The sequence below is a fragment of the Sceloporus undulatus genome, chromosome 2 (genome assembly GCF_019175285.1).
Source record: "Sceloporus undulatus isolate JIND9_A2432 ecotype Alabama chromosome 2, SceUnd_v1.1, whole genome shotgun sequence".
Taxonomy (NCBI): Eukaryota; Metazoa; Chordata; class Lepidosauria; order Squamata; family Phrynosomatidae; genus Sceloporus; species Sceloporus undulatus.
Window position 1 is genome coordinate 144,797,930 of NC_056523.1, and position 22,737 is coordinate 144,820,666.

Sequence of the window (22,737 nt, forward strand, 5' to 3'; positions counted from 1 at the left end):
ATTATTTTCATTGACACATCTATAAGAAAAAAATGTTTTATTGGATATGTAGAGAATAGGTGGGAACTTTTTTTCACTTATGGTGGAAGTGTAGAAGAGTGAAGAAATATTGGTTTAAAATTAATAAGAAGTAGGGAAAAAAGGGATTTACAATTGGCTTGAGACCAAAATTCTATCTTTTAAATATGGTTAATTTAGAGGCTAGAAGGAAGGTGAAAATAGATACTTGATAAACTGTTTAGTAATGGCAACAAAACTGATTCTTGCAAGAAAGTGGAAAACCAATAAAATTCCACCATGTGGGGATTGACTTGAAAAAGTAATGGAGATGACTCAATTAGACAAATTTACCAATCTGGTGAGATGAAAGCAAGCAGATGCTTTCACAGAAAACTGGAAACTATTTATAGAATATGTTAAGCAATTAAAAGGAGATATTAGTGTTATTGGATTTGATTGTTAGGCAATCTGAGTCTGTTTTCTTTTCTTTTCTTATAGATGTGTTAATGAAAGGAATGTGGATTAATATTACAGTAAACAGTTAAGTTAGAAAAGGACAATAGAAGACTAAATGAGGAGAAACAAGGTTATTATTAATTAGGAAATAAATTTGAGAATATTCATGAAGTCTTTTGTTTTTAAGGGGTGAGGGAGAAGAGGGGAGGGAGGTGTTGTCCTAGTTGATGGGTGGTTAGCAAGTGTATATCTAAATGATTGTCTTGGCCATTGTGTACTTATGATTGTGTTTATGTGTTTAATTTTTGAATAAAAATATTATTAATCAAGAATGAGAATGCAGGTTTGCACGCATCTGCATAATTTATGTGTGTAGCAGAATTTGATCTGGCATGGTGCAGAATTTTGACAAAATAATTTTGCTTTTTAAAAAAATATTATCTCTTCTCTAGAGATGCTAGAAAATATCCAAACAAATCCTATCAAAATAATTTTATTTAAAAAGTGCATTCAGACATATGCTGCCCCTGAAAGAGCCAGCAATATAGGGCACAATCAAATGTTTATTCAGAGGCATGACCTACAAAATCATTTCCTACAGAAGGAGAGAATGTTGACTCCATTGGCTGACCTCTCACTCCAGAAGGAATGAGGGCTGTGGTCCCACAAGACTACTCATCCTAAAAGGGGCTGCCAGATCACATGGCAAGCAGTCAGTATAGTACCATTGATCGTGTGGAAATTATGGTTGGGGTGCAGACACAATCGAGCCAACACACCACGGAGGCAAATGTCAGTGTTACTGCAGCCACATGGAGCTTAGGTGATGTGGAAATGTCTGTTGGATGTCATCTCTGCAGTTGAATTACCCTTTGAGAACTGGACCAATAAAATGGCGTCTGTGTCACTAATACTCTTCATCACATATTTGGGCACTATTATGATGACATCTGGAGGAGTGTGAAGCAGAACATGATTATTTAATTTTTTTAAAGCACCTGGTCTTGGAACATTGCTCCTCCAAATGCCCAGAAGCAAGCAAACACAAAATAGAGTTCATATAGCTCTTTGGAAGAATCCGGTGGGGTGTTGGTTGGAGTTAGGAGACATTCCAATAGGTAGAGGATGGTTTGTATCACAGTCACTTCAGGTACAGGTGTTATCTTCTTGAATCCAAATTTCAGTTTGTCCAAACACGTAGGCAAGTACTTGTCAAACAAGATCATCAAATTGGCTTTTTCAGACTGCACTTCCCTGCGTTCAATCCAACTACTCACAACTCTGTAGAGTGATTTAAAAATAAGTTATTGAATTTGGCCTGAATTTGTATGCTTGGAATATTTCATATCTACCATATATACTTGACTATAAGTCATGTATAAGTCAAGGGTAAGTTTTGGGGCCAAAGTAATGGATTTTGGTATGATCCATGGATAAGTCAAGGGTTAAACTTTGAGGTTCCTCAGGTCCATGGTGGCTCTTCAGCATTTCCCCAGCAGTGAATAAAGGCTGTTCCTCTCTCACAGTGAGGAAGTGCCAAAGATCTCTGTTTGCAGCCATTTCCCCCTTGGAGTGGGGTTAACCAGACACAAGTGCCCTCTGCCCCTTCAATCCCATCAAGAAACCTACTTTAACAGTAGACTCTCCCTGGAATGGAAGCTCTTTACTTCTGGCTCATCTACAGTTGTCTGTAGTGGCCAGTTTGTCTTCTCACAGAAGATGAGGAGGAGGCGAAGGTGAAGAATCAGTTGGGGGAGAGCCAAATGTAAAAGGAGCTAAGGCAGGGAGGGAGAGAATGTGTGTGTGTGTGTGTGCTCATGCGCACGCATGCACATGCATGCTGGACTAGGTAGGTAGGCACACTCACACACAAGATTTATGTGAGATAAATTCTCTTCAGTATCATGCACCCATATGTGTGCTCAGCCTGCTGAGAGAACCTGGGTGAGTAAGGTGCTTAAGTGATTGCCAGGTTACTGTAGTGCAGCCTGTGTTGATAGTCACCTCAAGTATGTGGGCTGCATGGGCTTGCCTGAACATTTAACCCATCCCAATTTCTTTTCCTTTTTAAATTCATTTTCTTAAACTCACCCCAATTTCATTCCTTAACCTTACACAAAATTTAGGCATGGCAAAATTTGGGCAGTGGATGGCAGGAAAGGATGTTTATTTGGGGCGGGATCCTGGAGTTAAGAGCATCCAGCATTTTACAATCCCATCATTTCATATACAAACACAGAAACTACACAAGAGGACAGAAAAGGAAGTTAAGATGGTGGGATGCACACTTTGTAACTTAACAAGACTATATACTACTTCATTAGTGCACCTTTACCATTATACACACTAGAATACATACAAAGATTTTTCTTTTAAATCTATTGTTGAAAAAATAGGAGCCAATATGATTGTCTAGCAGATGGCAGAATAGAACAGAATACCAAAAGACCTGTAGGACACCCCTATATGTAGCAGTTGGGAGGAAAAGCTTTTACTCTTTATGCCATGAAAGAACTCGTCTTCTTGACAATGCAAGATGCTAACACACCACACAGGGAACCAGAACTCACGGATTCCATCCAAGGTCAGCAGGGTTAATGTACAAGATTCCTGCTCTGGAGACTGTGGCAGGTGTGGCTGTTCTGAGGTGGCTAATCTCAAACACAAGCCTCATCGTGGGGTTGAGTGGGATTCGCTCATTGCTTGCTAAGGTGAGGACCTAGGAGAGAGACACATAAGCATGATACCACTGTCTCATGGAAATGGATGCCAGCCACAAAATCCCTGGCTTGCTTTACTAACCTTGTTGTCATCCATCACAGTATTCAAAGACTCAATCCACATTGGATCTATGTCCCCATCCAGAACAATCCATTTGGGCCCTTTATGTGTTATATTAGCCAGGTCTCGCATGATAGTTGAAAACAAGCCTGCCCAGAACAAAACATAGGATTTTATTATTCACACAGAAGCTCTTCAGTTATATCAAAAAGTGGCCAGAGATAATACACTTCAGAGGTTGTTGTTATTGTTAACTGCCCTTAAGTAGATAGATAGATAGACAGACAGAATTGCAAAAAAAAAGCATGATTTCCATAGACCAGTCTAAACTGATTATATCTCTCTCTCTCTCTCTTCCACATACATAAAGAACTGAATAATTTTACCTTAAAAATTATCTTCAGATCAAACTTTCTTAGTCTGAAGTTACTCAACTCAAATTTGAAGTTACTCAAAGGCCAAATTAGAACCAGTAATCTCCTTATAGAGGGACTGGAATGTTTTGCTCAGCAGATGGTTTTGTATAAACTAGTTTAAAAGATGTGGGATTAAGAATACTTTAAATGAAACAATCATGTTGTTTTTTGTCCTTAAATTTTATCCTTGAGTCAAACAATGTGCAGTGGAATGGATCAAAGCAATTTACAACAAAGACTTTCAGAAGACATAATTTTAAACTTTAGTGTTTTGAACTAAAATTAGTTTGGAACTTAAAAAAACAAGCCCCATTGAATTCAATGAGACACATTCCTAAGTAATTGCTTATATAGGATTGCTCTCTAAAACATGTAATATTTTCAGGTAATTCCAGCCCCTGGCATTTCCTTATATTAAAGTATTTCTATTTCACAGAAAAAGTATCTGGGGAAAAATGGAAAGCATAAAAAACCCCATACTATTTTAGGTGACATTTCATGCTGGAATAAAATTTTAACCATACTATCATTGTAAATGAAACAAATTGCACTTAAAATTACACTGTTCTAAGAATGTGCCAAAGAAATACTTTTTCAATATACATATGGATATCTGGTATTTTATGTTATGGCCCTTTCTAGGGCAGGATGTTTGCCAAAAGTAGGCTTCTTGTTTTAGACACAGGTTAGACATGTTTTGGAAAGCAGCTGCTATGATTCCTACCATCTTTCCATTCTCTGGTAGCTGGATTAATGATTCCAAATAGCTCATCACAGGTTACTGCTTTAGGGTCAAGGTCAATGGCTACAGGCTTCCTTTTCATGAGCTGGTAGGTTTTATTCAGAGATTTTAGCACCTGCCAAGAGAAAGAAACCCAAGGCTTTGAGCATCTTAGCTATTAGTTACCAAACTATGGAACAAATTAGCCACTCCCATATGGCATCTCCTACTGAGGGGAGACTTTAATTTCCTAAATTTATCAGAGGTTTCCATGGCCAACACAATATTTCTCTTAGCAAAAATAAATCCCCCACATATAAAGCAGTTGGACCCATCACAGCATAAAAGATTGGTCTGTTGCCTCCTCAAACTAGATATAGGGGGACACCCAACATCAGATGAAGATTCCATTCAGCATCCGTTGTGCAACAACACTAAGCCACAAAAAGCTCTCTGGTCAAGAAGTGCTCTTTTGCTCAATTTAAGCTAGAATTATCAGATCTCAGTCTGATGCACACATGAGTAGCCATAGTGGCTGTAGTTGTGACTCATTCTTTGTTCCTTGAAGTCACAAGTTCTAAACTTAATATTTTATGAAATTTATTTCCAAGATTCTTTCAAACCATAAGATCTTCGGATTTCAGGTTTTGCAAAACCTACACCATAAATGACATGAACTTTATATCTTCTTTAAAGGGACTTATATTTGAATTGTGGACATTACCATATCCATTTTTGATTGTTCCCTTGATGATTTTTTTAAAGTTTTAAAGATGGGATACCTTACATTATGTTACTTTTCAATATTTTTGCTGTGTGATCATTTTCTATATAGATGGTTTATATAGTTTCTTTATTCCACTGGATATTTAAATTACATCATTGCAGTAAACATATGCAATTTATGAGTTTAATCAGTTTTTGCATTAATGTTAAATAGATATTCACAAGCATCAGACTTTCCTGGCTGTAGTTATGACCCACTCTTTGCGGGAGGCATTAGGGAAAGAAATTGTGAATGTTAAAAGGGAGAAGACTGGCTGGAACTACTTTATGGGGACCACTGCTTTTAGCCTACTTTACTGAAATGAAGATAATGATGTCACTCAGGTGAGAAACAATGACATGTTTTAGCCCTAACTGAGAGTGGCAGAGGATCAAGAGTGCCATTTTTGCAATTATAAATATTTCTCAAGACATCCTGGAAAGATGGCCAATTTCTTGGGAAACCATCTCAGAAATTAGCTTTCACTAAAGATAATGAATGCTCCAAATAGAACCCACAATGCTTGGACCATAGCTGCTGGCCCATTGCTCATACCTGGGACTTGCCAGAACCAGCATTCCCAATCACAAACACAGAATGTCGGACTTGGAGTAACTCCTCCAGCTGCACCACCTTCAGTACAAAACTTTCCTCAGGCTGCAGCTTGAGCTCAAGAACAGCCTGCTTGATAATCTGAGAAGACAAGAAATAAAGTTAAGAATGGAGAAATCTGTCTCATTCTGGATCACATCAGTTTTGCGTCTGTTCATTCATGAATCTTTCGCACAGTTTCTTCATTAATCAGCATTTTTTAAAAAAAAAAATAAAAGAGATGCATTTTTTAAAAAAAACAAAACAGATGCATTTTTAACTTTTCCCTAATATGCACTTCAATAACTGCAATCTGACCTACATACTGGATGGCATGGCAAAAAGTTTACTGAGCAAAATGCTCAAGCATCCTTTGTTAAAGACTAACTGTAGATATGCCACAATACAGTACAGGTGGGGTTAGCAGCACAGTGTCTGTGGCTAGTCAGATTTCCACCAGATACCTAAAACTCTCTGGAATAATTTAAATGTTTAAATGTCCCCCATTTTTAAAGATACTTGAGGGGCTGAGAAGCAACAGATGTCTGATTTTCAATAGCCCTTTCCTCTTGTTGTCCCATGCACTGATTTCTGGTGCCATGTAAGCCCAGAACATTCTTCAAATGAAAGGAAGAGGTTGAGGGAGCTAGAAGTTTAATACTCTCCACCTAAATAGCCAGCCAGCCAGCCAATGAAAGCTGCTCCACTCAGAGTCAAATTCTGGCTAGAGGACTTGCCTCTCTCACTCATGGCTGGCAAAGCACTGTAGCCATGCTCTGTCTCAACTAAAGAGGGTACTGCCTGGATAGGCGTCTTTGTGTAGAAAAAGGCACTGGAAATGTTTGATCAGGCCTCTTTAGAGTATAGCCTCTCCACAGTACAGCACTAATAATTTTTGTGACTGAAGTCACAGGGGCCAGATATTCAGACCTCCAACATGACTGCTGAAGAACAGCATTTGAACCCACTCCCACTCAGTTGCTTCAACCAACAAGAATGAATTAATTTCACCTTTTCAAAGTTGAGATCACGTTTCCTGGGTACATCAAGTGCTGGGAAAAGGTCTCCAATGAGTCCCATGAAAACCGGCAAGTCATCTGTCACAATCTTGGGAATGTTGAAGTCACGCAAAGCTCTCATGAGGACCTGGTCCTCAGCCCGACCTGGGTCTCCTCTCTTCAGGGAGCCAGCCACTACAAGTACAGACTTGATAGCTCTCAACCCCCAGTCATAGTGATCCTGTCAGGAAGGAGGTACCATCTTAGCACTATATACAAACAAAATGGCATAACTCAAAGCAAGATGTGAAAGGCATGTAAGTGTATAAAAGACAAGAGAAAGGTTTCCCTTTTTGAGCAGTGGATGTATTGGTACAGGTATTCTCTCTTACCAAAGACACTAATGGAACTCTTGAGTGGCCTTCTGCAAACCCTCAGGTTTTAAATTACCTGCATGCAAGGGGTGATACTGAGATGTGTGGTGTGAAGTGGCAGCAGCAGCCATTACAAGCTTGCTATTAGTAATCCAGACCTCTACTTTCTGGCTGGGTATTGGTGTTAGCAGGCAGACAGGGAATAAGAACACAGCATGACATCTTGGAGTGATAGGAAATGTCTACCCCCACGGCTTAAATGACTCTCAAAAACTTCTGCCAATTTGCTCCTATAGACTCTCTGTTGCTCTAAATTCTATGACAGTCAGGCCTGTGGAGCAAGTTTCAAATTACCTGCTTGGAAAGCAGCTCCTTACACAGCGTGTAGAGCGTAATGAATTTCCTAGCTAGCAGCCTGGCATCAATGAAACCTTCAGCAACCAGCATGATCTCACAGATCAGCTCAAAGTCAGGAACCACCATGGCACAGGGCCTAAAACAGGATGAGTGAGACAACATCTGGAGTGGTTATGCTGCAGAAACAACAGTCAGTTTGTTCATTAGGCTGTTATTCAATGCAAATGTCAGATAACGTTACATTTCAATGCTTATACTGAAAACCTTCCACTTTATACTTGGTTATGTCCTGCTGTGATAATTTTACATGCTATATATAGTCTGTGTTGAGAATTTCCCTCTTGGCAGTCCAAGTCAGTGAGTGTAGCTGGTATTCTAGTATTTTATGAAAAAGTGTTATATGAATATCATCTGATTGAAAGTTAGGAGATAAATCTTTAAAACACACGAACATACACATACACACCCCTCTTCATTTGCCTATTTCAGTAATGCCTTCCAGGTCTATGAACTATTCTTTCCTTTTCCACACTATTTGCTCATGTTTTCTTATAGTCTCTTACAGCTGCTTAAGTTTTTTAACCAAAGAATCCTATGTTTTGATCCTTTTCTGCACAAACTCATCCATTGTCCTGATCATCAGTATATCTGCTGAATAGCACATGTATGCCTGTACCTGAATAAGGCTTTCAGATTTTCAGGCAGTTCGGTCCGACCTGCATATCCAGGATTCATCGTAATAAACATTCCAACTGTTGGTATAAGAGAAATCATCTCTCCAAGGAAATTGAAGGTCTTCTTTTTAGCTCGAATGGCATCTTGAACACATTTAACCTAAACAGTGCATAAAATGGCCTACAACTTATTAACGAGCTTGTCATGAGAAGTAAAATGCTTAGGAGCATTTTAACACAAGCATAAGTCAATTTCTTTTCATTATTTCTTGCAGCATATGAACCCTTAGGCATTTAGGGTTGGGGTGACAAATTGACCCTCACCTATCAAGCATTTTTCCACCTCAGCTATGGTGAGTGGAGTGTGAAACTCTTGCAAAAGCCAGCAGGAAAGTACCCTCCCACTGTAAACACCTTTGGATAGTTCAATTACAAACAGCAAGTATTTACCATTCAGAGTGAGAGCAAAAAAGATCCTGTCATTCTAAACCTGATTTGTAATGTCACACTACCAAATTTGGTTGTTTAGAGCCAATTAAGAGGAAAAACCAGTTAAGAGAAGGCCAATGATATCTACCCTCACTCAGAACTGACTTCATAATATTGTCATATAGCCACATTTCACTGAATACAACAGTTTTGTAGTCATCACAGGTTCTGGTTGGGACCACTGGGTTGGATCTAGTACAGCTCTTCACAAACTAGAGTTGCAAACCAATATAGATTTCAATGAACGGAAGGAGGAAGAGGCAATGTTTTTCTAGTGCTTCTACTCTGAAGCCTGCACAATACTTTCAGTGATGTTCTGAAGGCTTCTTGCCTCTCCTAAGCAGATTGTCTTCCTATTTAAAGGGGAATTAGTAAGTCCTGGAAATAATGCACACATGCACAAACATCCTCCTTTTATCAGGAGGGGTCTGTGAACTGAATTTATCTCACAGAATCTCTTAATCCATCCTATTATTTTGTCAAGGACTGTTTTAGTTCGAGACAAAATGACAGGTATTTCACCACAATGATAAAGCTAAAAGCATTATTAATGTCCTTTTATTTATACATAATAGCTGGACACATCACATGTTGTGTAAAAATGAGAATTTTTACCTGTACAGCAATTACTGACAGGACTTCCACTGAGATCCGATTGAATTCATCAAAACACCCCCATGCACCTGTCTGGGCAAGCCCTTTGTAGATATTTCCGCAGGACTAGGAAGAAAAAGTGTAGGTAACAATTTAGAAGAATTTTATTTCATCAGTTAATTAACATTTTCTATTTATATACTGTTTTCCTGTAACAGTAATAGGGCCCACAGAAAGACACACTGGGGAGGAGAGAAATTGTCACAAGGAACAAGCAGTCTATTCTTTTCTTGGATATTTCGAGTGTTATTATAAGGGGTATAATTAGGGGTACCATGTTTTTTAAAATGTGGTGCTTTATAAAATTTTACAATGCCAGGTACCTCCTATAAAGCTGCAATATCCTAGCAGAACATGCAAGGTTTTTTTTTTTTAAAAAAAATAGATACTCTTTAAAGTATGCAGAATAGTAGGAAAGCTGAGTGTACTGTAATTGTATCTCTCCATGCTTTTTTTTTTTACATCTGCAGATGATGTTTTCACCTTCAAGCAATTTACAAACAAATTAGATAAGATAGGTAAGAGTGGCCTCTTCTTGAAACTAATCAGAGATATGGCCACAGAATGTTACTACTTCTAAAACTATGTTTGCCTTGCAATGTTTCAGTCAGAGCAATTAGCATTTGCAAAGTGGGGACGCAGCAGGGACGTAGCCAGGATTTTGGGAAGGGAGGTCCAGACTAAGTGCCACCATTATAATGGGGCTTGGGCACAGCGGCACGCACCAGTCATTGTATCTAATGGAAAGGGGGGTCTGCAACAAGTTCACGGTGGGCAGTGCTGTCTGTGCCACACTTCCCACAGCTGTCTGTAACTATGCCACTGTGTGAAGAAATGTTCTTTTGGCACACAGAAGAAATATTCACACACAGGACAATCTATCAATTAGAATGACAGAAAGGGTAGCTGCATAATCCATAGTTACAGCATCAGCTAAAAATGAGGGGACTGGTTGGGAAAGGGCAAAAATGCTGCAGCCATTACCTGAGGCACACAAGAAATAATAATGCTTTGTTAGTTTAAAAAAAAAGTACTGGCATTCACCAAGGAGGAAGGTGATCCTTTTGATTCTCTGCTGCCTGTAACGTACTTGCTAACAATCTTAATGTCCACTACTAATCTGCATTCAAGGCTGGCCAAAGTATCCCTCCTCCCTTTCTTTATATGAGTTTCCTTAATTAAATCTTTTACCTTATAGTCCATTTGCTCAGAACAGTTGAAGACATACACCATAATCCCTACTGCCCTGCCCAAGTCTTTGGTAGTCTCAGTCTTCCCTGTGCCAGCAGGGCCAGCGGGAGCACCTCCCATGATCAAGTGGAGAGACTGTGTCAGGGTGATGTAGCATCTGCAAAACACACACACACACAGAGGCATCTGTTGTATCACTGAAGGCCTAAGAATGTCTCCTGGGCCAGGCTGAGAGTCTCCCAAGCTGAGCTGCTCATACCGGTCAGTGAGTGGGGTGATCACTAGACGTGGAGTGTTGCCAAGATACTCATAGGAATACTGAAGTTGAGCATCACAGATGTTGGCAAAGCAGTGCCTCTTTTCTTCATCCCATCGATGCCGAAGTTGGGACTGCCATGTAAAAGCCTGGGAACTTTCTACCTGTTGTCCAAAAGTAAAAGCATCTTCTTCACATTGGAGAATGAACACAATATGATTTCTCCTTTCCCCCTTTTAGTTCTTAAGAGCCTAGATATATGGGGCTTCTGTTGTCATGTGTTAATGCTTTAACACTCTACCTTTGCCGATTTTGCAGTCATGAGCAGATATCAAGTGAATTTCCATTTTTAAAATTATAGTTCTTCAAAAGGATTCAGGATAGGTCTTTAGCATCCCTATGTCAGATCTCCCACTATATGGCAGAGCAAAAGTCTCTTCACACACCCCATTTTTACATATATGTATAAAAAATAAAAACAAATGCAACAAAAATGCATTGTCAGGGAATCTTTAATGCATAAGATACCTTTGCTGTAATCATTTTGGCAATGACATCTCGAGCATGGACATCAATGGTACAGATTGTCATAATCTTCATTCTGTCTCCTGCGGTTAAGTTTCCAATGAGTAGTGTAATTAATGTGTTTAACTGGTTAATCTAGGAAATGAGAGAAAGAAGACATGGAAGTAGTAGTCTTTCTAGCCATGAGATATAAGGGTTTTCTTTACATGCATGCACATACATATTCATGCACAAAGTGCCAGGAAATCACATCTAATGACAGGGATGTTAACCCTAGGCAATGTCCAGAGGAAACAAAATATTCTTTACTGCCCAGTTGAATAATCTGGAATTGCATAGAACAGAGACCTTGAGCATAGAAAACAGTGTACCTGTTTCTTATTGTAATCTTTAATAGCATTTTCATAGCCTTCTTCCAATCGGGAAAAGGCAATACCAACTTCTGTTGTCCACCATATCTGAGTACATGTTAAAGCAATCTGGAACAAAAACCAAAAAGTTATGTGAAACATTGAAGCCTCATGAGATGTCAGAACCATCCTTAGGCATTGCAGTTTGGGCTCCAATGTACAGCCATGGTAAGCTGAGTCGATTAGACGACTCAGCTGCTTCTGGGTTGATTTGCTCCTCTTATCAGAACAGATTCTTTTGTCTTTTCTTTCAGCTTTTCTTTGCACCTCACATATTAAATAAATACAGTTTCCATTTTGATTTGTTTTCTTTGCTTACCTGTGCAGGATAATCAAATATCCACTGCTCTCTTGGCTTTTCTTCATAAGTCACTACAGCTTCAGAAATTTCTTTGCGTAATGTGCTCTGCATTCTCTCCAGCAATCGGTTTAACCAAATCTCCACCTAGAAGCAATTTTTCCAAGTTCACGTTGTATGCAGTGGTGCTGCATACAACACACGAACATAGCCACAAAGGTCAAAACTCCAGAGATCATGTTCTTTCATATAAGAAATACACAGTTATTACAAAATGGTTGTGTGGAATATAGATATTATCTCTTTTGCAAAGATGTTGCATTTATCAGTGCTTAACTACAATATTTCATTGACTGCAAAACTACATTCTTCTTCCCTTCCCCCCTAAAATGGTGGCAACATGAACCAGTCTCCCCTTATTCCTGAGTTGCCAGAGGGGACTTCAGCTTCAGTGATCAGGCTTCCGCTAACCTAGGCTTTTCTTTTTCTTTTTCTTTATTTTATTTTTATTTTTAAAATACAACATTTGTACATTTTCCAAGGATTCTATCTTCTCTTTCTTGTCTTTCATAACTTAAATCTCATCCATCAGCTTTGGGAAGGGGAGAGCGGGGAAATTAAAGATGAAAATAAATTGGTATTATATTCAGAAAAAGAAAATATAAATTGTTTGCATCTTCCCCATAGTCTACCCTTAATATGGTTTCTGCTCTTACTATACTATTATATTTTTATTCCATATGTATACCTACTGACTCTCTTTACATGTACAGTTGCCTTCATTTCCATATTTTTAACCACAGTGCATAAGCACTAACCTAGGCTTTTCAAGAATATGCATTTTGAAAGGCAGATCTGATGCAGCATCTAGTAACGGGCAGTTAAGGAGTTTATCACACAAGGCTAATAAAGTGTTAGCACAGAAGCCAGGGACACAATAAAAGAAGAATGCAGACAGACACTTTCAGTAGCCAAAAAGAAACAGAAAAAACCATGTATGACAGATAAAAGCTACAAGCAGTAAAGGAAAAAGAAGAGAAGCAAAACAAAAGGGAGACAGGAACAAATTCAGAATCACTGATGCAACAGTACAAAGACTAGTGCAAAAACACAAAGACAACTACTACAATGGCCAATGCAGAGAAGTAGAAGACAATAACAAAAAGGGATGAACAAGGAACATATTCCACAAGACCTGAGAAATCAAAGAGAAATTCAAACCAAGGACTAGGATTCTCTATGACAATAAAATTAACATAATTCAAGACCAGGAAGGAATAAAAAGATACTAGATGCAATAAACAGAAGAGCTATATAAAAGAGATGGAAAAAATGAAAGACACAGGGAATGAAGAGCCATATGAACATGAACCCCAAATTATAAAAAGTGAGGTGGAAGCTGCAATAAGAGAAATGGTGAAAAGTAAACCACCAGGAACAGATTATATACTAATTGAACTGCTTCAGTCCACACTGACAAAAGCAACTCTGGGGCTAACCAACATATGTCAACAAATATGGAAAACAAAACAATGGCCAACAGATTGGAAGAGACCAATATATATCCCCATCCACAAAAAAAGGAGACACAAAAGACTGCAGCAACCATAGGACCATAGCATTAATTTTCCACACAAGCAAAAGTATGCTCAAAATTCTGCAACATAGACTCCAGCCATACAGGGAGAAAGAAATTCTAGAGGTCCAGCGGGGTCAGAAAAGGAAGAGGCACTAGGCGCCACATTGCAAACATACGATGGCTAATGGAGTGCACCACGAAATTCCAAAATAAAACCAGGATGTGCTTTATTGACTATAGCAAGCCTTTGACTGCATAAATCATGAAGGCTATGGAATGCCCTTAAAGACATGGGAGTGTCAACACATCTGATAGTCCTGATGAGGAATCTGTATTTAGGACAAGAAGCTACTGGCAGAACAGAACATGAAGAAACAGAATGTTTCCCAGCTGGAAAAGGGGTCAGGCAAGGCTGCATCCTTTCACCCTATCTGTTCAACGTATATGCAGAACATTTTATACAGAAAGCAGGCTTGGACACAGAAGAAGGAGGAATGAAAAAAGGAGGAAAGAATATCAACAGTCTAAGGTATGAAGTGATCCCATATTACTAGCAAAAAATATCACAGACCTAAAGCAAGTACTAAACAAGGTCAAGGAAGAAAGTCAAAAGGCAGACATTGCTGAACAGAAAGAAAACAAAACTAATGACCATAGAGGATCCACACAAATTCAACCTAGACAGTGGGGAAACAGATATAGTAAAAGAGTTCTCATACCTGGGATTATACATGGACTGCAGTCAGGAAATCAGTAGACTGGGAATGGGAAGGGCTGCTATGAAAGAGCTAGAAAACATCATAAAGAGTAAAGACATATCACTGAGCACTGAAGTTAGAATCGTCCAAGCCATTGTATTTCCTATTACCATGTATGGATGTGAGATCTGGACAGTTAAGAAAGAGGACAGGAAGAAAATCAATTAATTTGAGATGTGGTGCCAGAGAAGAGTGCCAAGGATTCCACAGACAGCCAAAAAGACAAACAAATGGGTCCTAGAACAGATCAAGCCAGAAATCTCTCCAGAAGCCAAGAAGATTAAACTGATGCTGTAGTACTTTGGCCACATCATGAGCATGCCTCATTGGGAAAAAAAATGTAATGCCAGGAAAGGTGGAGAGAAGTAGAAAGAGAGGAAGACTGCATGCTAGATGGATAGACTCTGTTAAGGATGCCACAAGTATGAATTTACAGGAACTGACAGATTGGATTTACCATGAAGATTCATTCGGGGATGGCAGGAGGATCAATCCACTATGATTGGGGTTTACCCTTACATGCCAGCCAGTCGTGCAGGAGCCCAGCATTCTTTTCAGTTGTTTCTGTTGTATTCCATCCCTCCATGGTCAGTTTTGTTATCTAGCCTTGTATAATGTCTCTGTGTTATTTTATTCATTCATTTATTATTATTTTGGGTATGTGTGTATGGACTGATCCTCTGCCATCCCTGAATGAATCTTCATGGTTAAATCCAATCTGTCATTCATGGGATGGCACGGAGGATAAATCCACTATGATTGGGGTATACCCAAGCCTTTTGTATGTCTAGGGTGGATGTTATGTTTTTATGACAGCCTGCAGCACATTTTTGTCCGAATGATGCCTGTGCTGACCTAAACTTGTCCAATTTAAAGTGTTTAATAAAAGTGGTTCTTTCCAACCTGCCGCCTCGCAAATAGTCTGTGTTGAAATAGAAACAGAAAATGCAGTACTTCTTGCCATAGATTGCATTGAATGAGGTCATATGGGTGTTGGTTTTTTTCCTACTCAAAGCATAAATTAATGCAAGCTCAAAGCTACCTGCCAATTATAGTCTTTGTTGATCTGTTACCTAATGTTTGTGAATGGTATGATATAAACAATGCCTCTGTTCATCTAATATCTTTTGTTCTGTCCAAATAAATTTTAAATGTTTCACATCCAAAGTATGTCATCTATACTCCTCCAGATGCTTTGGTTTGGGGCAAAATTTTGGGAGATAGATCACTTCTGGCATCATCTTCCATGGACATTTTGGCAGAAATGATGGGGTCCGTACTTTAATCTGTCTGGCTTTATCTTTCATAAATTTGGATTCACAAGTAATGCTGATAGCTCTGATATAGGTGTAGCTAATGTAATGGCTATTAATAATGCTACTTTATATGTAGCATTATTACATATAATAATGTACCACAAAGTATTCAGTCTACAAAGTAACCTCTCTTATTGGTTTGAATGGTGCTTTGGTCAACTTGTTCAGTACTAAGTTTAGGTTCCAATTTGGAAACCTATGATATGTGGGATATGATTTTATTGTTGCTCCCATTAGGAATCTTTTTAAGTGTGGATGTCCTGATAGAGGAGACCCTTTCAACTGTATTACCACTGACAATGCCAATATTTGTCTTTTTAGAGTATTTGGTCTGAGGCCTTTCTTCAAAACACCTTGCAAGAACAGTATGTGTGTCACTTTTATGTCATTCATTCCATGTTTTTGAATATATGGCTTTTTCGGATTCTCTGCAGTATGCCATTTTTTAGAATGTAGAAGAGTAGATGTGAAGAAGGGAAAGCTGTAAGGATAACTGTTTCTGTAGTGAGTGTTATGTGAAATGAGGTTGTGCAGAGAGGCCATCTCAGTGGCTACATGCAATGTCACAAGGAAAACTTATGGACTTAGCAATCCCTTAGAAATTATGCAAATCAATTCAGGGGATCAATGTCAAATTTGAAATTGAATCCTACTAACCTGTCCAGATAAGTCACATTCCTTGTCAAAATCTACATACTCATCTTCTTTGCTGTACATTCCCAAACCAATCTTGAGAGGCTTCCCACTTGTATCTAATTTGAATTTCAGCTTGGCCATACTATCGAAAAGCTTGGACAAGTGGCGAGACACCTTCAAGAAAAAGAACAGGATTCTGAAGCACAAAATATAATAGGGTCCAAAATAGAAAGATGTAGGTGATGATGGTGGAGAAAATGAGATAAGAGAGGTTTTGGTTTTTTTAAAAAATATATGTTTTGTTTTGTTTTTAAAGACAACCAATGGGAGAGGTTTGAAGAGAATGGGCAGTGAACAATCTAAGAAAACCCCACACTGTCTAGCTGAGAGAGGATGTGTAACATTGATTACAAACCATTGGTCCATCCAGTTCATTATTGTGTCCTCTGACTGGCAATAGCTGCCCAAGGTCTCAGGCAGAAAAGAGTATTTCCATCACCAGCTGTCACCTGAGATTTCTAAGGCTTATGCTGAAGTTATCCAAGGCACAATATGGTGCCTGCCACATGCAAAACATGTACAGTCTCACTGGTTTACAGCCGGTGCTTCAGGCAGGCAGGTTTACACCCTAGAGTTGATGGTCCTAAGCCATCTAGTGAGGCACAACATTCTTTCTTCACACCACACTTGGGAGTAAGCACTGCTTTGAAAAGGACAATATATTTTAAAAATAAATAATAAAAAAGAACACATGTAACTATGTACATACCTCTCCTTTACATACAGAATACTTTAAGAGAAGGAGAGAGGAATATTTTAAGAGAGGAAGAGAGGAGTGGGCTCTGGCATGCCTGAGTAGCCCTGGTACTGACACTGTTTGCTGCTGCCCCATTACCTGCCACTTTCTGTATAGTTATGGGGGGGGGCCTGCATGTCACCCTAGAAGTCCAGTTTACCTATGCTCTTTTTTAAATTGTCAATCAAAGCCACATATAACATCTATACAGTAGGCTCTTGTTATCCATGGGCTTGCCATCCATGCATTTGAGCTTCTGCAGATGGCAAGCCCCGTTGTTTTAAACAGAGGAGCATGCACATCACCACACCAGCAGCCGCATGCACATTATGCTGCCATAGTAAACAATGGGACTTGACATCCTGTGTTTTTTGTTATTCGTCTGTGTGTGTGTGTGGGGTGTGTGTGTCTGGAATGGATCCCCCACAGATACCAAGGAACAACTGTATTTTCAACTAATCTGTGATTTTTGCTTTAGATAAACTAACTTCATTGCTGAGTTTTTCTTTCCTAAAGAAAGTGTTCGATATCTATTACAATCATTCCAAAGAAACCAACATGCTCCCTTCCACAGTTACCCTACCTCGACTGGATCATTGCCATTGGACAAAATATCCAGCAGATCAGCAGAGGACACAAAGTAAAATCTGGGGAAAGCCAGTCTCTTTGTTTCCAGATATTCAGCCAAAGCCTTTTCGCAGAGTGCCAAACTAAAAGGCAAGAAGGAGAAGACAGTGGAAGCATATAATGAGAAAATATGACTCAACAGAAAAGACAAAAATGACTGGTAAAGTAGAAAGCAGCAGGAAAATTGGATGACTATATTGCAGATGGATAGACTCAACCAAGGAAGCCATGGTCCTGAGTCTGCAGGACCTGGGCAGGGCTGTTGATGACAGGGGGACTTGGAAGTCTCTCATTTATAGGGTCGCCATGCATCAAAGTTGACTTGATGGCAGTTAACAACAACATTTTTACACTTCAATAGCATTAGGCTAGGAAATGCCATCTTCCTGACCTTTGCTGCAAGGCCTCCAGCTTGTCATAGAGACCTGGTTTATTTGTTGCTTCAACCACATTGGGAGTTTTTACTGCATCAGCCATTAATTCCTGTCAAGAGGAAAAAATGGATTTGTCAACCAATCAAATAATTTTCTTTCTGCAGGTTGTAATTCATGAAAAGTGTGTCTGTAGGGGGCTTTCTCACCTTAAAATCCTTGTCAATTAAATCAAAACGCCTTGAGTCCTCAGGAAGCTGATTCCGAATGTCTTCTGACCCAATGAAGATGCTCTCCAGATGGCTCCAGGTTCTTTGGACTTCAAACCAGATGGATATAACAGAGTCAGCAGTGGATAGCTTCTGCTGCCAGCTGGAGACTTCCTGAAGGAAATGAGCTAAATACTTAGAAGTCATCAAAGTCTGGAGCTGCACCTGGTTTTCTTCAAGGGTCTCTACAAGTGCTTCATCAGACTTGAGCATCATGGTTCCAGTTCGATGGTGGGGCTCATGTTCAAATTGCATGGTAGACCAGGTACTATCAAGAGCTTTCAACACCTTCAAACAAACAAACAAACAAACAAAACATAGTCAGAAAAAGTTTCAGTCTTTGAGCATTTAAAAATAAGAGTTTACATATGAAGATGATCCTCCAACATTTTGTTAAAATATTTAAAAAGTAGGGAAAATGTATATATTGTGATTATGGTGTTGTATTGTTCATCAAATTTTGTCAACTCTGGATGTTTCAAAAGAGCTACCAGAGATACAGGATTGGTTAGAAAGATTAGACTGATGAGAGTGGGAGATTTATGCTCAAGTTTCTACTGAGCCATAAAACACACTCAGTGATATATGGCCAGTCATTTTTTGTCAGCTTGATCTACCTCACAGGATTTTTATAAAGATAAATTGGAGTCATGTACACTATCTTATCCAAAGGCATGTGGGAAAATATATGTAATGGATAAATAAGCATATAAGTCATTGAGGGAACAAGCTCCATTCTTGGTCATGCTTGGATTATACTGCCAAGATATGAAGGTACATTTTACTTCTTCTGGTCATTAAAATAAACATACAAAAATGAACATTACAAGACAAAACATAACATGGACAAACCCAGACATAATAATCTATTAAAATACCTAGAACATACATGTACATATACTTCCTATCCTCTACTGACCAGTGATGGCAAACGTTTTAGAGACATTGGCCTGATTTATACGCGCCTTTGTGGCTCCCCTGTCACATGCTAGGGGTTGGCCGAGGACGAACCGTCCATATTGGCCTCACCCCTAGCACGTGACAGGGGCGTCAAAATGGCGGCGTCCTGTACACACGGGTGCCGCCATTTTGACGCAACGGATGCTTAGCGTCTGCATATCCTGGTGCCTTTGTGATGCTGCAAGTGCACCATTGGCACATTGCGGCATCACAAAGGCAACACAAGAAGAACCCACTTTTTTGGGTTCTTTTTGTTCTGTGACGGAGCCGCGCGGTTTGTCCGCTGCTGTTCCCTCGCGGAGCAAATCTGGGCGGTCTGTATCCCACTCCAGTGCCCAAACTGCAACCCAAAACCCACTTATTTATCGGAAAGTGCCATGTCCCTTTGACTTTCCAGTAACAAACTCTGGCAAACTCTGTGCTGAGGTGATGGTGCATGTGCCCACAAAGAGGGCTCTGAGTGCCACTTCTGGCACTTGTGCCATAGGTTCGCCACCACTGGTCTACTCCAAGGTCTTATTTTTAGATGTCTTATATTCCTTTTACTTTCTTCCCCCCCCCCCCCCCTGCCATACAGTAAACTAATCTTGTCTTCTCAATCAAATCTGTTTTCTATGTACTGTTGTTAAACTCTGTTTATGTCCAAGAAACCTTTATAACCTTCTTCCTTCTTTCCTTTTTAATTTTCTTTATTGAAAGAAAGTTATTACAATTCTTACTTTTTGGTGAACCTTTCTCATTATACCTTTCTCATACTGTATATAATCTAAAAATAATAAATTTATAGGCAAATGTATAAACTAAGATTATGTTGTCTGTAAATATTCATTCAATTCACCTCTCAAATTTTTCTGTAGGCACATTCTTACGCAATAGAGTTAGTTATTTTTCTCTGTAATCTAACATCTTCCCTCTCCACTTGTTTGTGTCTGGAATCTCTTCTTCTTTCCACTTTCTAGGGTATATTATTCTAGCTGTTGTTATCATGTAGAAGAGAAGCTTTCCATGTCTTTTTCTAGTTCTTCTACCATACCAAGAATGAAGATTTTAGGGCTCTTATTCAGCTTAATTTGTAAAATTTCTGTTATTTCCTTGTGTATTTGAGACCAGATTTTTTTGGCTTTTGCACACTGCCACCACATATGTAACAGGGTTCTCTATATGAAGGTACCTTTTAAGAAATACAATATTTTGGCAAAGTTCAACACAAATCAAATAATCCAGAGTCTGCTTGATGAGATTTTTTTAGTCAAATCTGTCTACACACAACTGGGACAGCCGAAGAATGAGTAGCAACTGATAAATAATCTGCAGAGCACTCAAAATGTTGACCTGCTTGCAGCTAAGGCAGAAAACAGCCTGGCATTGCAGATGTTGCCCTTCCCCTTTAAGGGTTTCTCAGGCAAGTGTCATTGGTCTGTTTCCTGCATGTGGGATTGAATGGGGACAGGGGCACCAGAAGTATCTCTCTCCTTCTTTACATGATGTAACAGAGATAACTTTTGTCTCTATACAGAATATCTCCATTCTATCTTTTTTAAAGCCCTTGATGTAAAACAATCTCTGTGAGTTGATCTGCTTTTTTAGGAGTGTGAAAATCACAAAAAAGGTTGAAAGTTGTAATTTTATAATGCAGTATACTGAATAGAAAAATAACTAGCAGATGTAAAATGTAATGTTGCAGAAATAGTACCTTTTCCATCCCTGACTCTTTCACAGCCTTGTCCACAATACTACGAACCTCATCCTCAAATTTGTGAAGATTCAGCTGAAGGAGGTCTGCAAGTGTTGTTTCATCAGACATGGTAAATTTCACCTAATACAGAAATTAATATAGGAAAAACAGGACAAGACGACACTCTATTCTTATTTGCAGTGCAGTATTTGAATACCCAGAAGGAATTTACCTCCAAGTAAGCGTAGGAGTGCAGTGTTAAACAAATTATAAGAAAAGGAAGTGCTAGAGTGAGTGATGTAGAAATATTGATCTCATTTTACTTTTTAAAAAAGATATCAGTTAAAGAAAAATCTCTGATATGAGATGAGTAATATTACTGTAGCCCTCTAGCAAACACTGCTTTTTGTCAAATGGTACCAAGTGTCTAGATTGCTTTCCAAGTCACACTTCTCATCCTTGCTCTGCCATTTAACAGGAAACAGAAAAAGATACACAGAGAGAGGTCACCAATCAAGAAATGAAATTCATTTTAAGAAACCCATTATATATCCCCTTTGGCAGGCCATCTCTGGTTCAACCAGAGGCCAGTATAATTACTTGAACTTTTGTTGATGAAGATAAAAAATTGCAGTCAGAAAGACAGAAGACTGAATTGTGCAACAGAGTACTGTCTACATTTCAAATCTCTGAATTTGGGTGAATGGGTAACAGGAGAAGCATACAGAGCACTTTTTGAGATGCTGAGAACTGGAATAAATCTATTTGTCCAAGACATTTGAGTATCTGTGATTTGGACAAGGGATATGAATACAGTAGAGAAGCCTATCACAGACAAAGAGCTTTGACAAGAGAACTGACTAATAATTACAGGGTTTTTTTAAAAGGAATAATAGAAAATGGAAACACTCCTTGTTGACTGTACCTGGGTGGCCTGCATGAGTTCTTTCCAATGCCTATCTCGGATCGCTGGATTCTGGAGCTCACTCACAGCTCTGAGAGATGTGATCATGTTTTTAACTGTGTTGTCCAGTCCCACAAAAGCATCCCATGGTCTCATTTCTTTGTCTAATCCTCTTACATCTTTAGCAAATTTCTTACAGTCAAGATCCATCTGCTCAACATTAATTTCCTTCCACTTGGTTGTCTTCCAGTCATTAATGCTTTCATTTACCTACATTAGAATAGATACATGTATATGATTTTGATTCACTTTAGTTTTGTATGAGCCCATGATTTAAAACCACTGTAAAACCAATTTGAAGCCTTTTTGAAATGTCAGTCTGCACTGTTTTAATTAATGTTTTGTGGAGAGTTTTGTACTATTTGTACTAAATGTGTGTGTGTGTGCGTTTGTGTCTATGAATGGTTGACACTTACTGAGAATGGTCATTCTTGTGAGACTGAAGGAACAGTCCATAACACATAGGTTTATCCCTCATGCCAACCAAGTCAGACAGCATTCTCAAATTTCCAAAAACGTTATAATCATTGCCTCTAACCTCTCTCACCTCAGCTTTGTTTTCTTGATAATCCATCCAATGACATTAGTCCATCTGCCTTGGTCTAGGCCTCAGAGAGAGAGAAGAATGCTGGACCTGATTCCCCCCCCCACCATTCCCTTCTCCTTTTGTGTCGTGTCTTTTTAGATTGTAAGCCTGAGGGCAGGGAACCGTCTATTATCCCCCCTGTTGTAAGCCACTTGGATTCCCAGTGATTGGGTGGCATATAAATAAATCCTATTATTATTATTATTATTATTATTATTATTATTATTATTATTATTATTATTA

General features: G+C 38.9%; 1 protein-coding gene across 1 annotated transcript in view; it reads right to left on the bottom strand.

The window, feature by feature from the left end:
* The window catches only part of DNAH17 (dynein axonemal heavy chain 17), a 138,058-nt gene that overhangs the window by 62,797 nt on the left and 52,524 nt on the right, over positions 1-22,737 (bottom strand). Inside the window, exons 26-45 of the mRNA XM_042452577.1 lie at positions 21,870-22,118; positions 20,963-21,085; positions 18,250-18,597; positions 18,061-18,152; positions 17,626-17,752; positions 16,268-16,420; positions 11,979-12,104; positions 11,621-11,728; positions 11,253-11,384; positions 10,728-10,888; positions 10,469-10,625; positions 9,239-9,343; positions 8,137-8,294; positions 7,458-7,596; positions 6,743-6,970; positions 5,696-5,833; positions 4,378-4,510; positions 3,259-3,386; positions 3,027-3,175; positions 1,455-1,737 (exon numbers count right to left, since the gene is read on the bottom strand). Coding sequence (XP_042308511.1) covers positions 1,455-1,737; positions 3,027-3,175; positions 3,259-3,386; positions 4,378-4,510; positions 5,696-5,833; positions 6,743-6,970; positions 7,458-7,596; positions 8,137-8,294; positions 9,239-9,343; positions 10,469-10,625; positions 10,728-10,888; positions 11,253-11,384; positions 11,621-11,728; positions 11,979-12,104; positions 16,268-16,420; positions 17,626-17,752; positions 18,061-18,152; positions 18,250-18,597; positions 20,963-21,085; positions 21,870-22,118 — 3,237 coding nt within the window. The remainder of the gene's footprint in view (positions 1-1,454; positions 1,738-3,026; positions 3,176-3,258; positions 3,387-4,377; positions 4,511-5,695; positions 5,834-6,742; positions 6,971-7,457; positions 7,597-8,136; positions 8,295-9,238; positions 9,344-10,468; positions 10,626-10,727; positions 10,889-11,252; positions 11,385-11,620; positions 11,729-11,978; positions 12,105-16,267; positions 16,421-17,625; positions 17,753-18,060; positions 18,153-18,249; positions 18,598-20,962; positions 21,086-21,869; positions 22,119-22,737) is intronic.